The 26,500-nt window shown below is 38.7% G+C and overlaps 1 protein-coding gene across 1 annotated transcript in view; it reads left to right on the forward strand.

Annotated features, from left to right (window-relative positions):
* Positions 1-21,744, forward strand: part of LOC117477025 (phosphatidylinositol transfer protein beta isoform-like) — a 21,814-nt gene extending 70 nt beyond the window's left edge. Inside the window, exons 1-12 of the mRNA XM_034123728.1 lie at positions 1-174; positions 2,964-2,994; positions 13,457-13,602; positions 14,560-14,651; positions 14,822-14,829; positions 15,028-15,102; positions 15,598-15,681; positions 15,823-15,900; positions 17,923-18,033; positions 20,086-20,208; positions 20,399-20,451; positions 20,871-21,744. The exon at positions 1-174 is cut by the window's left edge and continues 70 nt beyond it. Coding sequence (XP_033979619.1) covers positions 158-174; positions 2,964-2,994; positions 13,457-13,602; positions 14,560-14,651; positions 14,822-14,829; positions 15,028-15,102; positions 15,598-15,681; positions 15,823-15,900; positions 17,923-18,033; positions 20,086-20,208; positions 20,399-20,446 — 813 coding nt within the window. The 5' untranslated portion in view covers positions 1-157 and the 3' untranslated portion in view covers positions 20,447-20,451; positions 20,871-21,744. The remainder of the gene's footprint in view (positions 175-2,963; positions 2,995-13,456; positions 13,603-14,559; positions 14,652-14,821; positions 14,830-15,027; positions 15,103-15,597; positions 15,682-15,822; positions 15,901-17,922; positions 18,034-20,085; positions 20,209-20,398; positions 20,452-20,870) is intronic.
* Positions 21,745-26,500: the final 4,756 nt, after the last annotated feature.

Raw genomic sequence — 26,500 nt, forward strand, 5'->3', positions numbered from 1 at the left:
GTCTCCTCCTCCTCTCCAAGCCGCACCCCTTCACTCTCAGGCGGATTCATCCAGGAAGAAACCCCGGAGGAACCACCGGCTTCTGTCCGATTTACAGAGCATTTTTGGGGGTTTACACACACTCGTTTCCGCTGGTTTTGTCGCAGCTAAAGTCAACATGCTGATCAAAGAGTTGTGAGTATCTTAACTTTGTATTAAAGTGCGCTTTTTTACATGTATGTGTATACAGAGTGGAGAGAAACTGGCTCTGTGGCTTAACTTTAATTATTTAACATTACAGAGAAAAGGAAGCCTGGTTAATGCTGTAGTTTGTTAAAATACATACTCCATATGTCTCGATGTTTTGTATCTATGTTGGTCTTTCTGTGGTTCTGCAGCTTATAATGGTGCAAGTATTTTGACTCAAGGCGTTCAGAAATCCTGGGAATTTAACGTGTATTGGTTGTGAGGCAAAAAGTACATACATGCTCAATCAATAACTATAGATTTTAAAGTTATTTAAGTATATAAATGTTGATCTGTGTGTTTTTAACTCCAATTTACCTTTACTGTTTTCGCTGTAAACGTGCTGACTTTACGCTGCATTTTGGTAGGAAGAGGGTGCGGAAAAACAACATTTGAAGTTGAATTGTTATTGATTTAATGTATTCCTTCAAGTATGGATGTATGCCGAATTAAAAAACACATCTCCAGTGTTAAGAAAATATACACAATTACATTTTACAAGGCATCCAGGTGAATTTATAGGCAAATCAATGTTAAATTGGAATTTTCTCGGATGGGATTTGGTGTTTTTGAGCTCGGTGTTTATTGACACAGCCAAAAAAGGTGTATCCCAAATCTGAAATGAGCCCCGAAATAGCTCGTTTTAAGCACAGTTTTTATTTACTAAGGGAGTTATCGTACAGAGATGTCTCATGCTAACCAGAAGCTGTCATCTGACCACGGTGCAAAGTACATTAAAGATTAGGCTTCATTTTAGTCTTAGTCTGTAAAAAGTAATTTGTTTTTCTGTCAGAGCGGGTTTATCTTTCCCATCGCCCTGCAGGTTCTCCTCTTTCACTCTGATCTGTTGACATGAATTATTTAGGATCTGCCAGACTGCCAACAGGTGGCGATTAATTGGCTGCTTTATCACAGACAGGGGCTGACAGAGGGACAATGGGAACCTGGGCAGAGACATGCAAAAGACCCCACCATCTCACACACACACACACACACACACACACACACACACACACACACACACACACACACACACACACACACACACACACACACACGTACACACACGTCCCTTTTGTAATTGTATGGAGTGTCATTTTGTGTCTCTTTGTAGTCGTTTTGTGTCTCTCTTTGTCCTTGCAGTTTCTTTGTGAGACCTTGTTGATATTGTGTGTCTCTTTGAGTCACTTTTGTTATTGTTTAGAGTGTATTTGTGGTGTGTCTTTGTAGCTGTGTAGTGTCTCATTGTAGTCCATCTGTGTCTCTTAAGTTATTTTGTGTCTCTTTGCAGTTGTTTTGATTCCCTTTTGTAATGTTTAGTGTCTCTTTGTAGTCGTTTTGTGTCCGTCTGTCACTTTCTCTGTGAGACCTTGTAGATATGTTGTGTCTTTGTGGTCATTTAGGCTCTTTGAAGTCATTTTGAGTCACTTTTGTAATTGTTTAGAGTGTCATTGTTGTCATTTGGTGTCACTTTCAGCTCTTTTGAGTCTCTTTGTTGGCATGTTGAGTCCCTAAAGTGTGTATTTAGAAATGTGTTGTGTCGCTTTGTAGCTGAAGTGTCTCTTTGCAAACTGTGTTGTGTCCTTGCAGACAATCTGTGTCTCTTTTTAAAGTCATTTTGGGTCCCTTTTTTTGCCATTTTCTGTCTCTTTGTTGAACGTCTGTGTCACTTCATAGTTGCTTGTGTCTCTTTTTAATATTTTGTGTCCTCCTTCTCGTCCTTATGGGTCTCTCTGAAGCTATTTTGTTAGTCTTTTAAGTCATGTTGTGTCTCTTTGCCGCTGGTTTAGGTGTCTTTGTAGTCCTTTTGTGTCACTTTAAGGTGTTTTGAAGTTCTTTGTAGTAGTTTTATGTGTCCTTTTGCCATTTTCTGTCTCTTTGATTAACTTCGGTGTCACTTTATAGTTATTTCTGTCTCTTTTTTATATTTGGTGTCCTCCTTCTGGACATTTTGGGTCTCTTTCTAGTCATGTGTCTCTTTTTTAAAGGTCTCTTTTGGTGTTTTTAACACTCTTCCTGGTTAGCTTCTGTCTCTTTGTGTAATATTTTGTGCTGAGGGTAAAAACATGCACGTGCACGGCTTCCTCCAGGAGTCCCGGGTTTATTTGTTCTTGATTGCAGTTTGTCAATTTCCTCTTCCTCTTCTCGAGGTTCCTATAATAACAGGACACGAGAACCAACCAATCAAAATCCACCGTTTTAAAAGCAGTGCTGTGAATAAAATGCTGACTTGTGCATAATGTGAAAATGCTGGATCATATTTATGCAATGTGTTATGCTTTTATGGCTACACCAACAAGTACTGAGATACATTAGTAGTTTAGTATGTCCTTTCTGAACTGCCATATTTAAATTCGGTCACTTATTCTTGTTTTTCCTGCATTTTCTCACTTAAATATTGTGTTTTTTCATGTCATATTTTGTCAAGAAGTCAGATTTCTTTGTGTGTGTTGACGCATATAAGTGCTGTTGTCGTGTAATAAGAACATATATGTATCTATGGAGCTCGTACAGATATGACTCTGGTATCTTTTCACTCAAATCGAGGCAATGCAATACATTACCCCGAAAAATATTCCCAAAAACGTGTAGAAACTTTTAATTTCCTCACGTTTGGGATTTTGAACATGTTGATCATTGATAACACATCCTCCTCAACATTATAATTATCATTGATGAATTGTTTGTTGTTATTTATTTATGAGCACTAACATATTGTTTCTTTCTGTCCCTTTCAGCCGAATTGTCCTGCCTGTTTCCGTGGAGGAGGTAAGGACTCTTTCACTTTTATTTGAGCACAGAGGCCACATTAATTGACATGAATCTATTACGAGGTTTAATGAGACGGCTTATACCAATTTACTGTCTTTTACGTGTTGGCTGTACGGTAGGGCTGTGCGATTATGGCAACAATTATAATCACGATTATTTGGGTCAATAATTGATATCACGATTATTAAATACGATTATTCATTGACTTTGAAAACATCCATTTATTGAACTTTAAAACAAATACAAATAATAATTTGAACAGTATCTTTTGAACTGTTGATTACCCTGAACGTATAATTCAACTGAAAAACCAATACAAAAATAAATTAAATAAATTATACATTTATATTTACATTTAAATAAATAATATCAAAAATAATAAATACCAATAAACAAGATCAGCAAATATTTTGGAGCGCACTTCAACAAGCTACTAAACATATGTAAATATGATAAATACAAATACAATTGATCAAATATGTTGCACTGTCACAACCAAGCAAAGCAAAATAATCGTTTTTTTCGATTATGTTGTTTTCGTAATTGTGGCAGGCCAAAATCGTAATTGCGATTAAAATACGATTAATTGCACAGCCCTAATGTACGGGTCCACAACTCAGCTACACTTTAAATGCTCACAGATGCATTACATTAGCAGCACTTTAGCATCCTGTAAATTCAACTTTTACCGTGATGTTTTAGCTTACTTTGTGTATAAAAAGTGTAGTTTTTTCAAGCATTTGACACACTTAAAGGTGGGGTAGGTAATTCACTTCAGATACACTTTTTGTTATATTCCATGGAATGCTCTTAACATCCCGATAGCAATGAATACATTAAAGGCTTTGACAATAAATACATAAAGAAATATTTCATCTGGAAGCCGTGGCGCTGTAAAAAGCACGACCAATCATCTGAGCCGGCCCGGCTAAAATAACTGGATGGCCTACCTGCCTGTCAGCCTTCCATCTGTGCACAAACTTATCTCGTGCCCTCATTGGTCATGTGCGCGTTCGTGTGTGTTGGAGGAGGGGCTCTGTGAGGAAGTCTGAAGGAAGGGGCAGATTTTTTTCGGCTGCGTACTTTCAAATTCTAGCACACTTGAACTGGTTTCTCCATTCTTACCTACCCTACCTTTTAAGTTCACATTTCCTAACGATAAGTAGCAGTGAACCAGTGTTTGAAGAGCCGATGGCAGTCATATGAAATGCAGATATATTTTTCAGCGTTTTCTCTGATTGCTGAAATTGATCTGCACTCTATCTACAGTGCACTTATTGCAAATAACAAACAATGTATGAATTAAATAAACCTCCAGAGGTTATCGAAATTAAAGATTATAAAAAAGCAATTTATGAATGTAAAGAACAGAGTTTTGTGCGAATAAAAAAAAAAAAGCCTGTATAATAGCTTCTCTATGTGTCTGAGAGACGGCAAATTTAATAAATAAATTAGTCCTTTTAGGCTAGTGTCCTTCTTGGGGTTTGCTCCATGAAATACTATAACAGATACATAGTTGTGGATGCAGACAGTACTGATTTTCATTATTTAAATATACCGTTTTTAAGCCAACTATAGTACCAAAGATAATCTGTCATCCCTTCCTCCCAAAGCATGAGTTTCCTTGTACCTTTCCCCCTGACAACTCGTAAAGAGGAATAACTATTTACCAGATCTCGTTTAAAAAGAGTCTTCTGCAGATATCACAAAACATGTCGGCCATCAAAGGAAACTTGCTATGTGATTATTATGATATGAACTTTCTGGCACTTTTCTTAAAGGCATGTTACAAATCCAGCAGCACTCCTTGTTGTTGGAGTTTCCTTCTCTCACTTTAATCTCTCTCTTGATGCCCTTGCAGTTGAAACGCTCGGCTATCAGTGGCAGGATTGATTCAGCTGTGTTTAATCTGAGACTCACTGCCAATTACATTTCGGAGCAGATCCAAAACATGCATTATTAAAAGGTGCAGTGAATGAGTCCTAAACCCAGAAATAAGTCAGCATTTAACCAATTCCTTTCCCTTGTCTGGAAGTCAATGGTTTTTTGAGTGTGTATTTGGTTGTTAGTCTGAAATAAGGTCTGTGGTTAACACAAGCTGAAGAGATTTTATTTCTACGACATAAAATACATCGGTAAATAACCCACTGGTGGATTTAAAAACAGTGTCTAAATGAGACGACTAAACGTCATCACACCCAACATTAGCCACCTTTAGCTTAGCGGTGGTGAAGTGAAGTCATGTGACTGTGTTGTAGTTCCTTTATAGCCCAACATTAGCCACCTTTAGCTTAGCGGTGGCGACGTGAAGTCATGTGACCGTGCTGTAGTTCCTTTGTAGCCCAACATTAGCCACCTTTAGCTTAGCGGTGGTGACGTGAAGTCATGTGACCGAGCTGTAGTTCCTTTATAGCCCAACATTAGCCACCTTTAGCTTAGCGGTGGCGACGTGAAGTCATGTGACCGTGCTGTAGTTCCTTTATAGCCCAACATTAGCCTCCTTTAGCTTAGCGGTGGTGACGTGAAGTCATGTGACCGAGCTGTAGTTCCTTTATAGCCCAACATTAGCCACCTTTAGCTTAGCGGTGGTGACGTGAAGTCATGTGACCGTGCTGTAGTTCCTTTATAGCCCAACATTAGCCACCTTTAGCTTAGCGGTGGTGACGTGAAGTCATGTGACCGTGCTGTAGTTCCTTTATAGCCCAACATTAGCCACCTTTAGCTTAGCGGTGGTGAAGTGAAGTCATGTGACTGTGTTGTAGTTCCTTTATAGCCCAACATTAGCCACCTTTAGCTTAGCGGTGGTGACGTGAAGTCATGTGACCGAGCTGTAGTTCCTTTATAGCCCAACATTAGCCACCTTTAGCTTAGCGGTGGCGACGTGAAGTCATGTGACCGTGCTGTAGTTCCTTTGTAGCCCAACATTAGCCTCCTTTAGCTTAGCGGTGGTGACGTGAAGTAATGTGACCGAGCTGTAGTTCCTTTATAGCCCAACATTAGCCACCTTTAGCTTAGCGGTGGTGACGTGAAGTCATGTGACCGTGCTGTAGTTCCTTTGTAGCCCAACATTAGCCACCTTTAGCTTAGCGGTGGTGACGTGAAGTCATGTGACCGTGCTGTAGTTCCTTTATAGCCCAACATTAGCCACCTTTAGCTTAGCGGTGGTGACATGAAGTCATGTGACCGTGCTGTAGTTCCTTTATAGCCCAACATTAGCCACCTTTAGCTTAGCGGTGGTGACGTGAAGTCATGTGACCGTGCTGTAGTTCCTTTTATAGCCCAACATTAGCCTCCTTTAGCTTAGCGGTGGTGACGTGAAGTCATGTGACCGTGCTGTAGTTCCTTTTATAGCCCAACATTAGCCGCCTTTAGCTTAGCGATGGTGATGTGAAGTCATGTGACCGTGCTGTAGTTCCTTTTCTGTCTGAGATGGGAACTCAGAGTGTGGGAATATGAAGACAGATGTGTGAACTTGTGAGTTTCTCTACATATTTATCTCTTAATTATCTCACCTGTTCATTGAGTTCTAGCCATTTATCCCCACCCTAAAGAAAACCCTCCCTCTCTTTGAGTTTCCACTGCTTCACACAAGCAGGTATTTCTCTGAGTCACTTCATGTCCGTTTTGCTGTACGACCGGCTTTTTCCTCCGATCCCTTTCAGAGCGAGGCTTGATTCCTGTTAGTCGAGAAACTGAGCGTCATGATTATAACCGCCCGAGCTAGAGAGAATCTGGATCAGTGTGTGTGAAGGGATTATGCATGGCCTCTCAAATCAGAAACGTGTATATAATGGACACTTCCTAACCTGCTTTCTGACATTCTATTGGAATAATAGTCGTATAAATGGTTACTCAAGCAGTTGTAATGCTCTCTGGTCCCATTATTTAATACTTGCCTGACATTTCTTCAGCTATTTTGATTTCTTTATCATACATAAATTATAAGAATACAGCATATTTTGTTAGTAATACTGCTTTAACTCAACCATGTCCTTTTTTCTTTCTCAAATGACACTTTTGTGAGTTGGTTGCCTATTGTAAACTATGCACACACTTCAGAGAGGATTTAATGGTCATTTCCAAATGTAGTAAGTTAGTCAAAATCAAAGCAGCTCAGACTGAGATGATATCCAGATTTCCACTTCATGTAAACACTGAATTCCTCTCTGTTTGCTTAAGTAGATCTGCACTTTGTCTCATGTTCACCTATTTTAAAGTAGGTCAAAAAGGGGTGTATGATTCTCTAAGTTGCTGAAACTGACATAAAAACTAAAGTAATTAATTTCCAGTCCGTAGCATTGGTTAATCTAAAACAACATTTTATCCTAAACCTCCCATGATGCATCTCAATACCATTTGATAAGCTCACATCCTTTACAATCCAGCAGCTTAACCCAGCGATAGTGTCTTATAATAAAACAATTAAACATCTACCGGCCACACCCTGTTTTTGTCAGGTTACACACAACACACACACACTCTCTTCACACACTTCCCCTCATGCGTTTTGACCGGTATTGCTGACCACCTCCCGTCACGTTAAGCAGGTTTTTTTCATTTGCAGCCGAAATGTCGTGTTTCTGTCTCTGAGTTTCTGCGTTACGTCTGCGAACAATGAGGAGACACTCTGGTTTGTCACGATAAGTCACATTCCTGAGTTTGTACTCATCTACAGACTCTGGAATAAGGTGTACCCAAGAGGGCTTGGCATTGTACCGAATGTATTCTTTTTTACATTTAAAACTTATGGCACTTATTCACCATCAACTAGTTGTTAATTAACATATTCGAGACACACTACTAGCTTATTTGTTATGAACAAGACTTCACTTTAAAATAGAGAATTCTGACTTAGAAATACAACATTTTGAGTTATTTAGACACAATTAACACTTATAGTTTCATGTCTTGTTACATAAGAATAGATCATATTTGTTAGGTGTTATTATGGGAGAATTACTATTCTTGTGGTAAATAAGGACTAATTAGAGGGTTATTGAGGACAAACTCTCAACTGGAGGCGTGTGGCGCAGTGGGTTGTGCGTTGGTGTTCGGATCAGGGGGTCACAGGTAGGGTTGCAAAGGGGCGGAAACTTTCCATCGGAAGTTAAGCTGGGGAATTTTGGAAATATTCGATGCAAAATTAAACAAAAAACATGACATTTCAACAGATTTAAAAAAAAAAAAAAATGTTTGAAGTAGAACAGAACACGTTTTAATTATTTTATTGAACAATTATTTGTTTAATTGAAGAACGAAAACAGGAATGTTGAGTTAAATATTTCTCATCCCCCCCAACCCCACTCATTAAAAAATGAACAAAAATGCACCCCCCATCCAAAAATCCCCACAAAGTCCCATTCAAAATGTTAAATGAAAAGATGTGGCTTCATTTGTGCTTTGGGCTCAAAAGTGTGATCCAGTCTTCTCGAAATCATCTGTGCATGTGATGGAGGAATGCACAGTGCCTGTAGGGGGTGTGGTCTCAATAGCCATGCAGTAAGCAGTGTGCTATGGCATGGATATTCAAGTGTACTTGAATGGCATCTGTTTGTTTTAGTCAAGATTATGCTAAAATATACTTTCCCCAACTATATTTAAGTTCCCTATGAAGAGCCGACCTTCAATTTAGAAAATTCCCAGTTTATTCCCGTTAATTCCTGTTAATTCCCGTAAATTCCCGTTCATTCCCGTTCATTCCCGTAAATTCCCGTAAAATCCCGTTCATTCCCGTTCATTCCCGTTCATTCCCGTTCATTCCCGTTCATTCCCGTTAATTCCCATGGAAAGTTTCCATCTTTGAAAATTCCCGGAATTTTGCAACCCTAGTCACAGGTCACAGGTTCAAACCCCACTGCAGTCAGCATGTCGTTGTGTCCCTGAGACACTTCACCCCAAATTGCTCCTGTGGGGATTGCCCACAGCATTGAGTATGTAAGTCGCTTTGGATAAAAGCGTCTAGCAAGTGACATGTGATGTAATGTAATGTAATGTAACTAATGGCTTATTACATGTAGAATATGGTCATTTAGAATAAGGCATTAATAAGTGTTTTATAATGACTAATAAAGAGCCAATATACTGCTAATAAGCATGTTAATGAACAAGTAGTTGGTGGTGAATACGTGCTCTTTAATATAAAGTGTTACCAAACTTATTTTCAGGATCTTTTTTACATGTCTGTTGTCTTGTTTTGACTTCATTGCCTTAAAAAAACGACCACATTAAGATATGTAATCACGCACTAGCCAAGAAAAATAGTAGTAATATTCTTGTTTTGCACTTCAAGGAATGATATTGTAACGGGGAAACACACCAGAATGAAATACAGGTAAAACTATGATGCATAAAATAACAATCCACAAATCAGAAGAGAAAGAAATGCAATAGTAATCTAATCAAACATTATATAGCCTTTAGACAAAAAGCACAATTTGCACTTGTGTTGTGTTGTGTTTTTTAGGTTAGCTTTTTCCATCTTTGTGTACAAAAAAGTGTTGTTTTTCCAAGCTTTTTATACAATTTAAATCCACAATTTATACCGATTTGTCTTCTCTTTCTCCAATATACTGACAATTGTTGTGGGATTTGACCGTTTACAGCAGCAGTTCTTATATTTAAAGGCTGTCTCCTTGATGGGGCTTGGCATTGCACCGAATGTATTATTTTTTACATTTAAAACTTCTGTTGAGGATCTGTTTACATGTCTGTTGTCTAGTGTTGACGTCATCGCCTTAAAAAAAACACCCTTTTTTAATTATAGTGATTTTATATAGTTGATTTCCACCAGACTAAGATTTCTATCATGGGAAACATTGTAGTTAACTTTTCTCTATTTGCATTTTAAGTTAAATCTATAACATAACGTGCCCTTTTGTGCAGCAAGCATAGGAGAAAACAGTGCATGGAGCTCAGTGAAAAAGCAGTTTTTTTAAGAGACTAAACACAACAGAAATGGATTAAAGTAGAATATTTGCTTGGATTAAAACACGTCGGGAACTGATTGCATTTAATGTTGACTTTTAGACTTCAAATCAATATTGAGTTAGTGTAATAATGTGGATTACACACCGGCGCTGAATCAATCCTCTACAGCCACCACTGGCATATAACACCACACATAGAATATCAATATCTGTATCTGCACCAGTGCACAGAAACCAGCTTCAAGCCCAGTTCATAAACGAAGCATTTCAAAGTGGATTTAGACGGATTTGGTGTTAGACCTAAACTACAGACGTCATCGTTAATGTCTAAACGTTTGCGAAGCGTTTAAAAGAGACAAAGACGACACTCAGTGTTTCAGCAGCAGTGACTCATTGTTTCCAGAGTCTCTGCCCTTAATGCTGACTCGGTGAAGGGTTGAACTCTGAGGAGGAGGAAGAGGAAGAGGAAGAGGAGTTTAGAAATGGCTGAGTGTGCTTTTTGGGAGAGGCTGAAGTCTGAGTCCGGGATACAGGGAAAGGGTTAACTGGAGGTCATACAAAAAGAGGTTAAAAGAGTTCATTAGGTTTCTTCTTTAGGTTAAGAAGGGCCGAAAAACCCTTCTTTAAAAAAAAAAAACCTTTTATTAAACTTGTGTTTCTTTAAAGTATTCTTTAAGTATATTACGCCCCTTGTAACACTTTGGGATTACTTTTAGCAATGAAAGGTGCTCTACAAATACAATATATTATTATTATTATTATTATTATTGATCAGAATGAGATACTTTATTTTTTTTATTTAACCTTTATTTAACCAGATAAAAACATTGAGATAAAATCTCATTTTCAATGCTGACCTGGCCAAGAAGGCAGCAACGTTACACATAACACAAACATATAAAATACAGAGAACACAACTAAGAAAACAAAAGACGAAAAAGCAGTCACTACATTGTGCACATTAGGACAATAAAAAAAGTACACTACTTGTTACTGCAAGAGCAGCTGGTGGTGAGGACTTCAGACAACTTCAATTTAAAACATGATATAGAGACAAGTGCCCTCAGTTTAAGGCGTGATTGAAGGTCATTCCAAGACCAAGGACCATAATAAGAAAGACTCCTTTTTCCAGCCTCAGTCCGTACAGCAGGAACCTGGAACCGTATCCAGGCACTGGATCTGAGGTTGTAAGAGTCACAAACTGGGGCAAATCTGACACATATGTAGAGTGGAAGCTTGCATAAAATGGCTTTATACATTAATAAAAACCAGTGCTGCATCCTACGCATAGTAAGTGAGGACCATCCAGTTAGGCTATACAGTGTGCAATGATGAGTCCTATAAGGTGCATTTGATACATCACAGTGCAGCATGGTAGAGTGGGTCAAGTTTGGCCAAAACTGTGGGACAGGCAAATCTATAAATTGTATCACCGTAGTCCAGCTGGGACAGGAATAAGCCAGAGACCAACCTTTTACGGGATGTAAAGGAAGCCAAGAGTGAATTTCAATTTCTTTATCTCGTAGGAGATTGGGTTTTGTGTAAGCTGCTCTATAGAGAGGTGCAGTGACGCGTCCTAAAACCCGGAAGTAAGCTGCTGGTTCCCTCGACAGAAAGCAATGGGATTTCTCCACAGGATTTAGGAAAATAGCTTGAAATAAGGTCTGTGGAAAACGAACCTGTTTGATAAATGCACGTTTTGTTCAGCCGGATATCTCCACATGTCTACCCTACCCTACTGATTAAATAAAAAATGTATACGGACACTAGAAGTTAAAGTATAAAGTCTCATCAAATATAATAAAAATGGGCATATTGTTCTACATTATATTACATGTACATGCATTGACATTGGTGAATTGGTATTCAAATAAAAAATAGATTACATTTTTTATAATATTATTGTATTTAATTATTGCTATGTATTATACAGTAGTGCAGCAACCCTTCTTGACTTTTTCAGGAATACATAAGCATTATAGGGAGACATAGTTTGGAAAGGAATCATCTGAAATATCTTCTTAGCACATTTCAAGCTAAGAAGTGCAAGAAGTGCAAGAAGGTGAGGTGTTTAAAAAAACAAAATCAGTCCCTTTTAGCTTTGTTCATAAAACATACATCAAGAAAAGAGCTTATTTTTTGATACACAAAAGAAAATAAAGAAATATTTACTTAATTTGCTGAACACAGGAAGCAAGGGACATTTTAACATTTTGACTTCAGACGGGACAACTTGAAGCTGAATTAATAAAGTTGTTTTGGCCACTAGGGGGCGGCAGAACACACAGTGTCCATACATGGTTCATTTGAGGTCATCAGGTTTCTTTTAAACTGTCACTTGGGTTATAATCACAATCAGATACTTTATTTGTCTCCGAGGAAATTGGGTTTTATGACAGTTGCTCCATTTAAGAATTAAATACAAATTAAACATATCTAAAAATGCTCCAATCTTTTGGAATTACATTTTTTTTTCATGTAAAAAAAAAAGCCTGCAATAAAATGTGTCTTGTAAAAAATGATATATCTATATAAACATAGGTTAAAGTAAAACGTGCACACTGACCTACATTATATCACCTGTATATATTACAGTTTGTATACAGGTGTATTGCTCTTAATATAAAGTGAATTCGATGTTATTGGTACATATAATAATACAGTAGTCTTCTCAGGAATACATAAGCACTTTAGGGAGACATCTGTACCACAGAAGTAGTTTAGAAAGAGCTCAGAAGCTTGGGAGGTGTTTTAAACAATCTAAAATAAGTCCCTTTTAGCTCCGAAAAAATCTTCTTCTGATATGAAATAGAAAACGACTAATAGTTTTCCATCTAAATGTGCTGTACGCAGGGATCAAGGGATATATATATATTTTTTTTAAAACACTTTCTTTATTGTTTTTAGCATACACCATATATAAGACAGTACACAAACATCCACATCTTTCTGTGTTCTTGTGGGTAACATCCTAACAAACAAAACACGGGCTTCATGATAAACTGCAATGATAAAATCTCTTCCATCATACATTTGACCTTTTACATTTTTTACGCATCAGCCAGTTATATTTTAAGAGCTTAAGACGTTTATTCGCTGTTTTTGTGATTGAGCTTTCTTACAGGAACCTTCCCACTCATCAATTTAAATGCCTTCCTTCAAATCCTCCCTCCAATTTCTAAGTTTAGCTTTGGAGGAGTCAGGGGAGCCAGATATAAGCAAGTTATAAAGTGCAGAAATTAAGTTTTCCCTCCTACAGTCAGGGATATATATTTTTTGGATTTACCTCATGACAACAGGATAGGTTTGGCCACTAGGGGGCGACATAACTCTGCTTGTTAATCATCACACCTTCTACAGGAGGGGGGATTCCTTCTGCAATCCCATCATTAATCAGCTGTTTCTTGAAAACTCCCGTTACTACCACTTAAGGTTTCTGTCTCTGAACTGGAATGGTTTTATTGATTTTATTGCTGATTGAATTCCTGATTGTATGAATGTTAACCCTCCTCTCTCCCTTTGTGTCCCTGCAGTACCAGGTGGGTCAGCTGTATGCCGTAGCAGAGGCCAGTAAGAATGAGACTGGTGGGGGAGAAGGAGTCGAGGTTTTAGCAAACAAGCCGTATGAGAAGGATGGGGAGAAGGGACAGTACACCCACAAGATCTACCACCTGCACAGGTAAGCTGTGTACATAATATCCTACTTCTATATTGTGTTAGCTGTAATTTAGCCCGTCGATTGTGTTTTATTTGTCAGATTTTTGTCAGTTTACATAGTTATTCAATCATCTTGCATCTTTTCACTCTTTAGTCTATTTTGAGATGTTTATATTTTCTACTTCTTTATTTTCTACTCTTTTTTTTTTTATTTCAAATTATGTACAATACTTAGTTTTACATGCTGCTGCAACAAAAACATTTCACAATTTGGGATTAATTAAGTATAATTTATCCTATACAAAATACAAAAGTAGATTAAAGGTGGGGTAGGTAAGTTTGAGAAACCGGCTCGAGATACACTCTTAACATCCCGATAGCAATGAATATCTTAAAGTGGACCTATCATGCTATATTATAATAATATAGTGTAGGACCATACCTATATAAGGCATATTTATACTTTTTTTTTTTCAAAATACCAAACAGATCATGCATTTTAGCCATGCCTCATTTCGCTCAATTTGCACTTTGTTAGATCTGTTTTAGCAAGGGCTGTTTCTGTGAGAACAGCACCATCTACAGGCCTGGCATATGTACTACAGCGTCTCCAGCGCTTTCGAACGGCAATGGCCGTGGCTGTCTCCTCCTGATTGGTGGAGTTGGCCCAATAGCCGTAGCGCCACCGTCCTGACGTCAGGACAGTGTTCAAATCTGGATCAGTTTTTATCAGATCCGTTGCAGCCCCTTTTTTAGAGATTTGGGTATGGAGGAAAATAGAGAGGGTTGTGTTTTCTGACACTTGGTGAGTTCCCTGGAACACCGGGGACACATATTCATGTATACAAGACGTACAAAAGTGCATTTTGCATGATAGGTCCCCTTTAAGTGCTTTGACAAAAAATCCATAAAAAAAATGTCATCTGTGGAAGCCGTGGTACTGTAAAAAGCACGACCAATCATGTGTGTGTGTGTGTAGTAAAGTGCCGGGGATCATCAGGAAGCTCGCTCCCAAAGACTCTCTGGTGGTTCACGAGGAGGCGTGGAACGCATACCCTTACTGTAAAACAGGTGAGACACACACACACACACACACACACACACACACACACACACACACACACACTCACAATCTGCGCTTCTTACAGTAAACACACACTCCAGCTCTGTGTGTGTGTTAATAACTCCTTCTCTTTCTGCTCCTCTCTCCCCATCGCCCTGCACCGTTCCCTCTGATGCAGTCCTAACTGTGAGTATATTATTTGTTTATTTAACTAAGTTTTATGACTTTAGGGAGAAGAATTCCTAAATGAAATTGATTTAGTAAGATGTTATGGATATGTAGAGGCCTGATTATGCACATGATGTTGCTCATTCCTGTTTACAAACTGTAATTCATCATAATGTTGTTGACTGATCTTATCCTGTATCTCTCTGTTGTTTACAGAACGTCTACATGAAAGACAAGTTCAGCATCACCATCGAGACGTGGCACAAGCCTGATATGGGCGACCAGGAAAATGTAAGATTCAAGTTTCAAAGCTTTATTGTCATGTCAGCAGCTACAGTGTAGATGTGGCAATGAAAAACTGAAGTCCCAGGCTCCTCCAACAGAGCAGCATGAATATATATATATAGGACATACAACTGATCAAACAGATGAAATAGTGCAAGAGACTGTTTTGAGATGTGCAAATAGTCCAAGAAGAGTCTACATACAAGTACATGGAATCTGATATATAGATAAATCATTTGCAAGATGCAAACAGATGAATGTTTATGGATGTTCTTTACAGATAAATTATGTCACACGTTGTTTTCATATTTCCTCCAAAGAAGCTGTATATCACTTCTACTACTACTTCTAATATGTTGTTCAGAATATGTATCCTTGTATTTGTGTTGAAACGCACACAACTAATGAAGCTAATGTGCTGATATCACAACCAAGTGTGTGTGTTTCATATCTCCCTTTCCTCTTCCAAACCTCTGACCTCTTGGTTCTGATTCGCTGCAGGTTCACGGCCTGGAGAAAAGCAAATGGGATAAAGTGCAGATAGTCGACATCGACATCGCTGACAAAAGTAGCATAAGTCCAAAGGTAAGAGTCCTCTGCATGTTCTCAAAAACAAGTCCATGTTTTATGTTTCACGTCATCTTTAAAACCCTCTGGTTGTATTCGCTGAGGTTGCTTCATGTTTGTGTTTCTGCTCCGTGATTGTGATTGTTCTTCTTTCTTTAGGATTACAACCCAGAACACGATCCGGCCATCTTTAAGTCGGTGAAAACGGGCCGAGGGCAGCTGGGACCGGAGTGGAAGGTGAGAGGAGGACATGTTTGTTTATCAGGACTACAGGAAAAGTACTGCTCCTAAAATTATAAATAGTAGTGAATAGGGATGCCAGAAACTGACCATGATCAAATTCGAAAATCGGACAGCCCTGGCGAATATTAATCGATTATTCGCCGACCCCCGCGGAAGAGAAAAAAAAAAAGTTTTTTCGCAGAGCTTGCATTTTTACTTAATTTGCACTTCCAGTAGTTCCACGAGGAACTCTTCTTTGTTCATCTTTAGTTGTGTTGTTCTCACTGTTCTGTATATCGCCAATAAATCAATCGCACGTGTGACGGAGAAGGGGTGGGGGGGGCGGGGTCGGTGTGCAGCAGGCAGCACTCTGCGCTGGCTTCCTCCAAGTTTACAGTAAAACAAACTGGTGGTGTGACCAATGGCCATTTACAATTATTAATACTATTACTATTATTAGCATTAGTCTATATTTTGGTTGAAACTAAGCCAGGAAAAAAAAGAAAAACATAAATAATAATAAAAATATATATAAATAAAATCGAATTTTAAAAATAATCTTCGATTATGGAGACTGTAACGAATATTCGAAAAATCGAATAATCGCTGGCATCCCTAGTAGTGAAGAAGAAGAAGAAGAACCTTTATGCATCCCCCGTATTCAGTTTTCTCTCTGGCTTATACATTGTTTTGTGCTGCATTGGGGGTCGGGTGATATTAAAATCCTCCTACTGGTTATATGAAAGAAAACTATGTATATGATCTTATTGTCCAACAATAACTGAAACTAGAGACGCATTTAGAAATATGTTGGAGTTTTACTCGGTAAATATACCAAGTTGTTAAAATACTCTGGTACAAGAAAAAGTCCTGCATTAAAATCTAACTTGGAAGTATTGGCATCAAAATATACTCCTAATTTACCAAAAATACAAATACTTGTTACGTTAACATTTCAGAATCATGTATATTATATTTCTGGATTATGATTATTAATGTGTTCATAATTGAAATGACTTTGTTAATTCTCTTTTCCACTTTTTTAAGTATTTTGAGTATTTGTATTTTAATGTCTGAACACACTTCTGCTTCTCTGACGAAATAATTTCCCAAATTGGGATCAATAAAGTGTCTGTGTGTCTGTCTGTCTGTCTGTATGTGTCTGTCTGTCTGTCTGTCTATCTGTCTGTCTGTCTGTCTGTCTGTGTGTCTGTCTGTGTGTCTGTCTGTTGTGTGTCTGTTGTGTGTCTGTTGTGTGTCTGTTGTGTGTCTGTCTGTCTGTCTGTCTGTCTATCTATGTATGTCTGTCTGTGTCTGTCTGTGTCTGTCTGTCTGTCTGTGTCTGTCTATCTATGTCTGTCTGTCTGTGTCTGTCTGTCTGTCTATCTATGTCTGTGTCTGTCTATCTGTCTGTCTGTGTCTGTCTGTGTGTGTCTGTCTGTCTGTCTGTGTCTGTCTATCTATGTCTGTGTGTGTCTGTCTGTCTGTCTGTCTACGGAGTACAAAGTATAATATTGGCTTCTAAAATGTAGTGTTTTCTCAGGTAAAGTGCCTAAAATGGTATTTAAGAACAGTACTTTAGTAAATGTACTTTATTACAGTACACCACAGTGCTGTTCCAGTAAAAGTGTGTGTTTTGATGTGTCCTGTGTGTTTTGATGTGTCCTGTGTGTTTTGATGTGTCCTGTGTGTTTTGATGTGTCCTGTGTGTGTTTTGATGTGTCCTGTGTGTGTTTTGATGTGTCCTGTGTGTTTTGATGTGTCCTGTGTGTTTTCATGTGTCCTGTGTGTTTTGATGTGTCCTGTGTGTTTTGATGTGTCCTGTGTGTGTTTTGATGTGTCCTGTGTGTTTTGATGTGTCCTGTGTGTGTTTTGATGTGTCCTGTGTGTTTTGATGTGTCCTGTGTGTGTTTTCATGTGTCCTGTGTGTTTTGATGTGTCCTGTGTGTGTTTTCATGTGTCCTGTGTGTTTTGATGTGTCCTGTGTGTGTTTTGATGTGTCCTGTGTGTTTTGATGTGTCCTGTGTGTGTTTGCAGAAAGAGCTGGCTGATAACCCTGACTGTCCTCACATGTGCGCCTACAAGCTGGTCTCTGTAGAGTTCAAGTGGACCGGCCTGCAGACGGCTGTGGAGAGCGCCATCCACAAGGTAAACAAACATTGTTTATGTTACATGAGGCAATAATGAATGCAATTAAAGAGGAGTAAACAGAAGTGTTGGTGCAGCATTTTTTTTAAATAAATAAATGTATAAGCGTTGTACGGGCCCTCGCTTCCCGCGCCAGTCGTTTTTTGCGCCCCCTATGGGTCAGGATAATAATGCTTTGGTATGCATATTCCCCAATACAGTCTGAGCATGTACACCAAAATGATGATTGGATAAATTGTTGATGAGTTATGAGAATTTATTTGTAAGCCCCATTCACATTATGCTAATTAGCTAAACATCTAAGTAGGCGGAGCTTAGGGGTACCATTGGGTTTTGTGTAGAGCTCATAGGTAGAGCTCCTTCACCTGAATATGTGTGCCAAGTTTCAAGTCCATCGGCGCTACACTATACAGACAAAAGTGTTGGGACAGTCCTCTGAATCATTGAATTCAGGTGTTTCGTTCAGTCCCATTGCCACAGGTGCAGAACAATCAAGCACCTAGCCATGCAGTCTGCCTTTACAAACATGTGTGAAAGAATGGGTCCTTAAAGGCCTGGTTGGATGAGTTTGGTGTGACTTGACCTCAACCCCATTGAACACCTTTGGGATGAACTAGAACGGTGAGCCAGCCTCTCGTCCAACATCAGTGTCTGACCTCACTAATGCTCTTCTGGATGAAAGGGCTTCCCACAGACACACTCCAAGATCTGTAGAAAGCCTTCCCAGAAGAGTGGAAGCTGTTGTAGCTGCAAAGGGGGGACCGACTTCATATGAATGCCTAAGAATTTGGAATTGGATGTCATAAAAGCTCCTGTAGGTGTAATGTGTAGGTGGCCCAATACTTTTGTCTATATAGTGTATCTTGAGAGATTTAAGGCCTTTCAAAACTTGTCTTCAGTAGGGGGCGCTAGTGAGCATGCTGTAGAAATCCGAGAACTGATCCTCGAAATGTATAAATAAATACAGGAATAACATAGAATATATAAGAATACATGAATAACAGGGTTCCTACGGTCATTAAAAACCTGGAAAAGTCATGGAAATTCAAAATGCTAATTCCAGGCCCTGGAAAAGTTATGGAAAACAATATTTTTTCCAAAGTTTTGGAAAAGTAATGGAAATGTAACTAAAGTTGCATAAAATATAATTTATATTTGATCTAATCGCCGAAATAGTGTATCGTATAGTAATGAAACGTAAAATGGCATTTAACTGACGAGGTGTTTTGCTGGTGAGAGATTTTAGTTGCTTTAGCCTGTAGAAGCTAGTAAGCCTATTTGATTTGTTTTAGATAGGCACAACATGTTTCATATGCAGACCTTATTTTCCTGTTCCATTTTCAGTGGTACCGCTGAGAAAGAGTCATTTTTTTGGTCATGGAAAATTAGGTAAAGGTCCTGGAGAAGTTATTGAAAAAAATCATTGGTGAAAAAGTGTATGAACCCTGTAATAAGTAAATGGTTTTGAGGCAGATTAATGATTGCAATCGAAGACTCCTTGCTGCTGAATACCAATCAACTATGTGCAATATGTGCAATATATATATGCCGTTAATATCTGTGTAATTTATAACTGGCTGCTAAATCCTTAGAACCGTTACAAGGTGTGTATTTTGCATTTTGTATTTTGTAAATTGTGTAACTTGCTGCTGTTAAATACCATCAAACTATGTGCAATATGTGCTATATGTGCAATATATACATTATATACATATGCCATTAATAACTGTGTAATATATACCTGGCTGCTAAATCCTAAGAACTGTTACAGGATTTGTGTTTTGGAAAGTATGTAACTTTCTTTTTTTTAACTTTAAAAAAAAAATTATATTTGTATTATCTCATAACTTAGTACTTTTTTTAACATATGTAACATTAAGCTGTCTGTGGCTCTTTCCTGCTGTAACGATGCACATTTCCCCTCTGTGGGACTAATAAAGGGATTCTGATTCTGATAAGTAAACAGATGTGTTGTAGTAATTTGATTTACATTTCCCCATGTAACTAATATCTGAATCTCTGTTTCCTCACACACCTGTCGGGGGTTTCCAGATAGAGAAGCGTGTTTTCACACACTTCCACAGACAGCTGTTCTGCTGGATCGATAAATGGATCGATCTGTCGATGGACGACATCCGACGCATGGAGGACGAGACGAAGGCACAGCTGGATGATGTGAGACATGAACCACTTTAATTTCTAAATTAATTATTTCATTTTTATTAGTATTGCCTTATTTTGGTTTTATTTTGGTTTTATTTTATAGGTGTTTATATTTTTATCCTATTTATTGATTTTGTCGCACTTTTATTTGACCGAGAGGGATCACCATTTCATCGTGTTTAATTTTTTCTCCATGTCACAGATGAGGAAGAATGATGAAGTGAAAGGCCTGGGAGCCGATGGAAACTGACCTGTGTGAGTATTCAACATTTTATATAAGATTAAGACTAAATAAAAGTCATTCTAAATCCATTTATTCATGATCAAATGTTAACCCGTGAAAACTACTGTATAAATATGTTATTATATTAAAGGTATTTGTTTTATTACTATTACTTTTATTTAAATTGTTATTAAATGACATTTTTTTTAATACAAAATAAATAAGTGCAGGCAATAATTTGAAACTAAATGGTAAATGTAATAATTGTATTTAATTTAGTTTGAATTAATTCCACATTTATTTACACCTCTGATATTTTATTTCATTTATCAATTTTTATTTACTTGTGAGTATATTTTCTAAATGTTTCTATTCATGATCAAATGTATATATCATTCTATAAAAAACCCTAAATCATTATAATGATCAACCCGTTCTGTTCCCTCCTCAGATCCCTCTCTTCCTCGGACTCTGGAGCGGCTTCATGGGAATAAACAAGAACAGAACACCTCCAAACTAATAAAACCTGCTCTTAATAAGAGCTTATATTATTGGCAGCAGCAGTTGTGTGTATTTATCGAATATATATTTGAGTACAGCAGCGTTTTTAAGGGAGTGTTTTACGAGTTACAGGATTATTTCTGAGGATGAAACGTTCTTGTTTACGCCCATTTATCTATTTTAACATATTAAGAAAGGTGTGGGATGTCTCTCGTCTGATAACTGTTATCTTTCATTTTTTAATTGCAGTTATTTTGGGTTTTTTCTTGATTTTTTTTATGCATCATTTCTCAGTGATTTGTTTTTATTTATTCTTAAATATGGTGTCTCCTGTCGACACCTGCAAATGCTCCGGTTACTAGGATATTGTTTCTTAAATAATTCACTCAAATAATGCATTTTTCAGGACCGTCTGATCTCACAATGTGCCCTTATTGCTGTCAAACTGAAATGTTCATTTGATTCATCATCACATGGTGGATGGAGGCATTGCAATACGAATAAAGCTCATGATTTATGTAGAAACTCATGCATATGACGTGTTTTCTTTGAAAAGAGACATTAGTAGTAGTCTGGTTATCCTCTTCCGGTTTAACTCTATACAAAAACACCAGCTACTGTTCTGTGATTAAGGTTTTGGGTTGACTTTGTGAGTGTTTGTGATGAAGTGCAAAACAACTAATCTCTAAACTAAGAAGATGGACAGTTTGAGAGTTTGACCTCTGTACGTCTTGTCCTGTGTCGAATGAAAAAACTTGGATTTGTATGACTTGAGTTATATGATTGTGTACTAGTTTATTAAAGACAATGTATTTGTGCCTTGATTTTTGTATATTTTCACACCTTACTTCTGCTGGAAAGAGCAAACATTGCATCCTCATGTTTTACTTTTCACTACAGATCAGAAACAACAGCTTTATTATGAGCTGCCGTCACAAATGATCACTTTTTTTTTATACCAAATTGCAGGTATTTACATTACTTCAATCAGGAGAGACGTTGATGTATGGAATACATATTTATTACCGGGACACGTAAAAGGAATGAATAATGATTGCCACAATTATAACAGGAGAATAAAATGGTGTTTGGCGATTAGTTTGCAGGATAATCATTCAGGAGGGGGAAGAACCGCTCCGATGAAACCCCCCGGGGTCTAGACACTGGTGGTGGTGATAAGTAGGTGGGAACGGACTGCAGGGAGAAGGTTTAGCTTGGTCCTGAAGGAGACAGGAGGCGAAAGGGGTGGAGGAGGGTTGCAACTTCGTCACCTGAAATGACAGCTGGCAGAGGGAAGAGCAGATATAAAAGGGATTAGCGGGAGCTATGATAGGCTTGTGAGAATGGAGAGAGGAGAGATTGGTTAGCTGGGGAGTGACGCCCCTGATCACTTAATGAGTAAGGAGAGAGGAGAGATTGGTTAGCTGGGGAGTGACGCCCCCGATCACTTAATGAGTAAGGAGAGAGGAGAGAGTAGGCTTGTTTGAGACAAGCGAGACCTGCGCAGACCTGCGCAATTGCGATCAACGTCTTGCTTGTGCGTTGCATGATGGTTAGTCATTTTGTCCGACTTGCTCTGGAGGCTCGCCTACATGAGACGTTGAAATCTCGCGGGACAAAGACGCCCGCAGACTTGAGAGCGAGGCGCGGCGAGGCGGCGCAGTTTCTCTCCACGGGCTGCGGAAGCGAAATGCTTGATGGGAAACGACTTGCTGGTACCTCGAGCTGAGCGCTCATTGGTGGGTTTTACCCCGTGCTGGTGATGAAACTCTCCATTGGCTCGGCAAAAGTGTGTTGTTGTTTTGTGTCAGTTTTACGTCGCCACTTCCATTCACATTTTTCATTATTGTTCCACAATGTTTATCATCATTAAATTAATATCTATATATTTGTATACTATACTTGCACTGCTTACCGTTGTCATACTTTATATATCTTAGCATATTCATACAACACTCTGTTCATACTAGGCTAGGCTACTGTGTATATATAGTGTATTCATACCCCTCACTGTTTATTCATCATTCAATTCATTCTATATATTATTCTGTAGATTGTGTACATTACTTTTCACTTTACTGCTTTATGCACTCCTGGTTAGAAGCTAAACTGCATCGTTGTCTCAGTACCTGTAATCTGTGCAATAACAATAAAGTTGAATCTAATCTTGAGCAGGAACAAATGTATTTACTTAGTACATATCTGACATTAACGATTAAACACATTTGTCCATTCTTTATCAATCAATCAATCAATGTTTATTTATAGCCCAATATCACAAATGTTACATTTGTCTCAGTGGACTTCACAGTTTGTACAGAATATCAGTATGACAATACGACACCCTCTGTCCTTACGTTTCACATCATACAAGGAAACACTTCCAGAGAAAAACCCACAGTTTAAAGGGGAAATGGGAGAAACCTCAGGGAGAGCAACAGAGGGATCCCTCTCCCAGAACGGAGTCGGACATTTATAACTGCAAACCGAGTCAAGCCGACTCCGGAGGTGGCGGTATGCACCTTAAAGTTGTTTGAAATCCGCCAAAAAACCGAGAGAAGAAGAAGAAGAAGAAGAAGCCGACTCCGAGCTGTCCGACTTCAGGCGAGCTTTTTGAGACCTCCCCCGGCTGCGATCGGCTATTCTCGTCTACTTTCGAGGCGAGCCGCAGCTCGTCTCAAACAAGCCTATTGGTTAGCTGGGGAGTGACGCCCCCGATCACTTAATGAGTAAGGAGAGAGGAGAGATTGGTTAGCTGGGGAGTGACGCCCCCGATCACTTAATGAGTAAGGAGAGTGTAATGTGGTGACGTGTAATCTGAATGAAGAGCTTGGTCTTCCTGATTGAATTTACGCTGAGCTTCATAAGTTATCCATTTGATCGCTTGTGTCATTCCTCCTGCTACATTCAGACATGTTTTACTATTTCAGAAGAAAATAAGTGTGTGTGTGTGTGTGTGTGTGTTCAATTATTGCTTGAATCGGAAGAAACGACAACTAAACTTGAAGCTTGAATCCACAAATAAACGTTATCAGAACTTACTTTCGGAATTATTTCAGAAGGAAATTATTAGAATAATACATCAAATCAAAGTTTATTTTTCTAGCCCAATATCACAAAACATGTGGGCTCTCCATACTAATAAACATAGATGACCGTGTGAAATAAAGTATAAAAACATGAAATAATTTGAAATACAATTAAAACAAATAAAAATAGAACAAAAAGACAGAACAAACAATACCAGATGCCATTAAATGTAGGACTCAGGAGGACAAACATGGGGAATAATCTAAAACCAGCTCTAACAAATTAAGCTCAGTGCAAGTTCAACCATCTTTACTCATTAATTTACTATTTCCATGTTACTACTCTCTCTCCTCTCAATAAGTGATTGGGGGCGTCACTCCCCAGCTTAACCAATCACTTCGCTCTATTCTCACAAGCCTATCATAGCGCTCCGCTAAACCTTTTAAATCTGCTCCCCCCTCTGACAGCTGTCATTTCAGGTGACTCGACGCAACCCTCCTCCACCCCTTTGCACCTCCTGTCCCTCTGAATCCAGGGTCAAGCTAAGCCCCTCCCCTTCTGACCGACCCCAACTATCCATTCACCACCACCAGTGTCTAGACCCCGGAGGGTTTCATCAGATCAGTTCTCCCCTCCCGAATGATACTCCTGCACAACGGGGCCTAATCGCCAAAACTCCATTACATTCATTTGTGTATTCCTGCCAATAAATATATTCTTACATCAAAACTGTCTCTCCTGATTGAAAAGGCTTTGTTGAAAAGGAAGTGCTTCAACAAGCTCTTAAATGTTGATAAAAACAGGACGTTGGTTAAGAGATTTTTGTGATATTGTGGAGAAAGAAGGCAGTAAGTGAAAATTACAAGTTCTAGTTACTTATTTAAAGCAGTGAAGTGTAATAAAATATATCTCCTCAAGTATTGTCCTCAAGTGAAATGTTAAAGTACTTGTAGCCTACATAACCTGGGTATTTTGATTTATGGTCACTTTTATTCCTACATTTTAGGAGCCAATATTGACCGTTTTACTACATTTATGAGGTTATACAAACAATGCATCAACTAATAAATGGACATATATGTTAAGATATCCAGCATCATTATATAAACACATTTAGATAAGCTCACTTGTACTAGTATTGCCACTTAAGTACAACATCTGAGTACTCGTCTCTTTAGCTCACAGCGTTGTGCGAAATTATTTTGCGCTTTTATTTTGAAGGCAACTGGTATGTTTCCGGTTAAGGGGGCGGTAATTAATGTATTAACTAAAGATATAATAATATATTTATTTAAAGTGGACCTATCATGCTATATTTGAATAATATAGTGTAGGACCATACCTATATAAGGCATATTTATACTTTTTTTTTTTCAAAATACCAAACAGATCATGCATTTTAGCCATGCCTCATTTCGCCCAATTTGAATTTTTTTAGCTCTGTTTTAGCAAGGTTCAAGGTTCAAGGTTCAAGGTTCTTTATTGTCAATCTGACATAGCTACAGAGTAATTATGCAGTTGAAAATCTTATGTCACAGGCTTCTCCAACAATGCAACATAATAACATAACATAATAACAATAAGAGCAAGAGCAATACAAAAATAATAATAGTTATAAAAATGAAATAAAGTTATGATGTGGAATAGTGCAGTATGAGTCTATATACAAGTTATTGGAATGATATATATATATTAGGTATTAGATACATACTACTGAGTAGCAGTTGAATGTTTGAAGTTGTTTCAACAGTTCAATTTTTTAACAGTCTCACTGCCCGCGGGAAGAAACTGTCTCCGAATCTTCTTGTCCTTGCCAGGATGCTGCGGTAACGTCTGCCAGACGGCAACAGAAAGAACAGTTTGTGGCTGGGGTGATGGGGGTCTTTGATAATCCGTAGTGATTTCTTCCTGAGCCGCTGGGAGTAAAGGTCCTCCATGGATGGCAGCTCCGTCCTGGTGATGTGCTGTGCAGTTTTCACCACCCTCTGTAAAGCCTTACGATCGAGGTCGGTGCAGCTGCCGTACCAGGCCGTCATGCTGCCAGTGAGGATACTCTCTATCGTGCACCTGTAGAAGTTGCAGAGTATCCTGGAATCCATTTTGAACCTCCTCAACCTGCGGAGGAAGAAGAGCCGCTGTCGAGCTTTCTTGGTGATGGTGGTGGTGTGAAGAGACCATGTCAGGTCCTCAGTGATGTGGACCCCAAGGAACCTGAAGCTTTTGACTCTCTCCACCGTAGTCCCATTGATGGCGATGGGGGCGTGTCCCTCTCCCTGCTGCTTCCTGTAGTCCACAATCAGCTCCTTTGTTTTGCTGATGTTGAGATGGAGGTTGTTCTCCTGGCACCAAGATGTCAGGTTTTCGACCTCCTCTCTGTACGCCGTCTCGTCATCGTCTGTGATCTGGCCGATGACGGTCGTGTCATCAGCAAACTTCACGATGGTGTTGGAGCTGTGTGTGGCCACGCAGTCGTGGGTGAACAGGGAGTAGAGGAGAGGGCTGAGCACGCAGCCTTGAGGGGCACCGGTGTTGAGAATCAGGGTGGAGGAT

Source organism: Trematomus bernacchii, unplaced genomic scaffold (assembly GCF_902827165.1).
Source record: "Trematomus bernacchii unplaced genomic scaffold, fTreBer1.1, whole genome shotgun sequence".
NCBI lineage: Eukaryota > Metazoa > Chordata > Actinopteri > Perciformes > Nototheniidae > Trematomus > Trematomus bernacchii.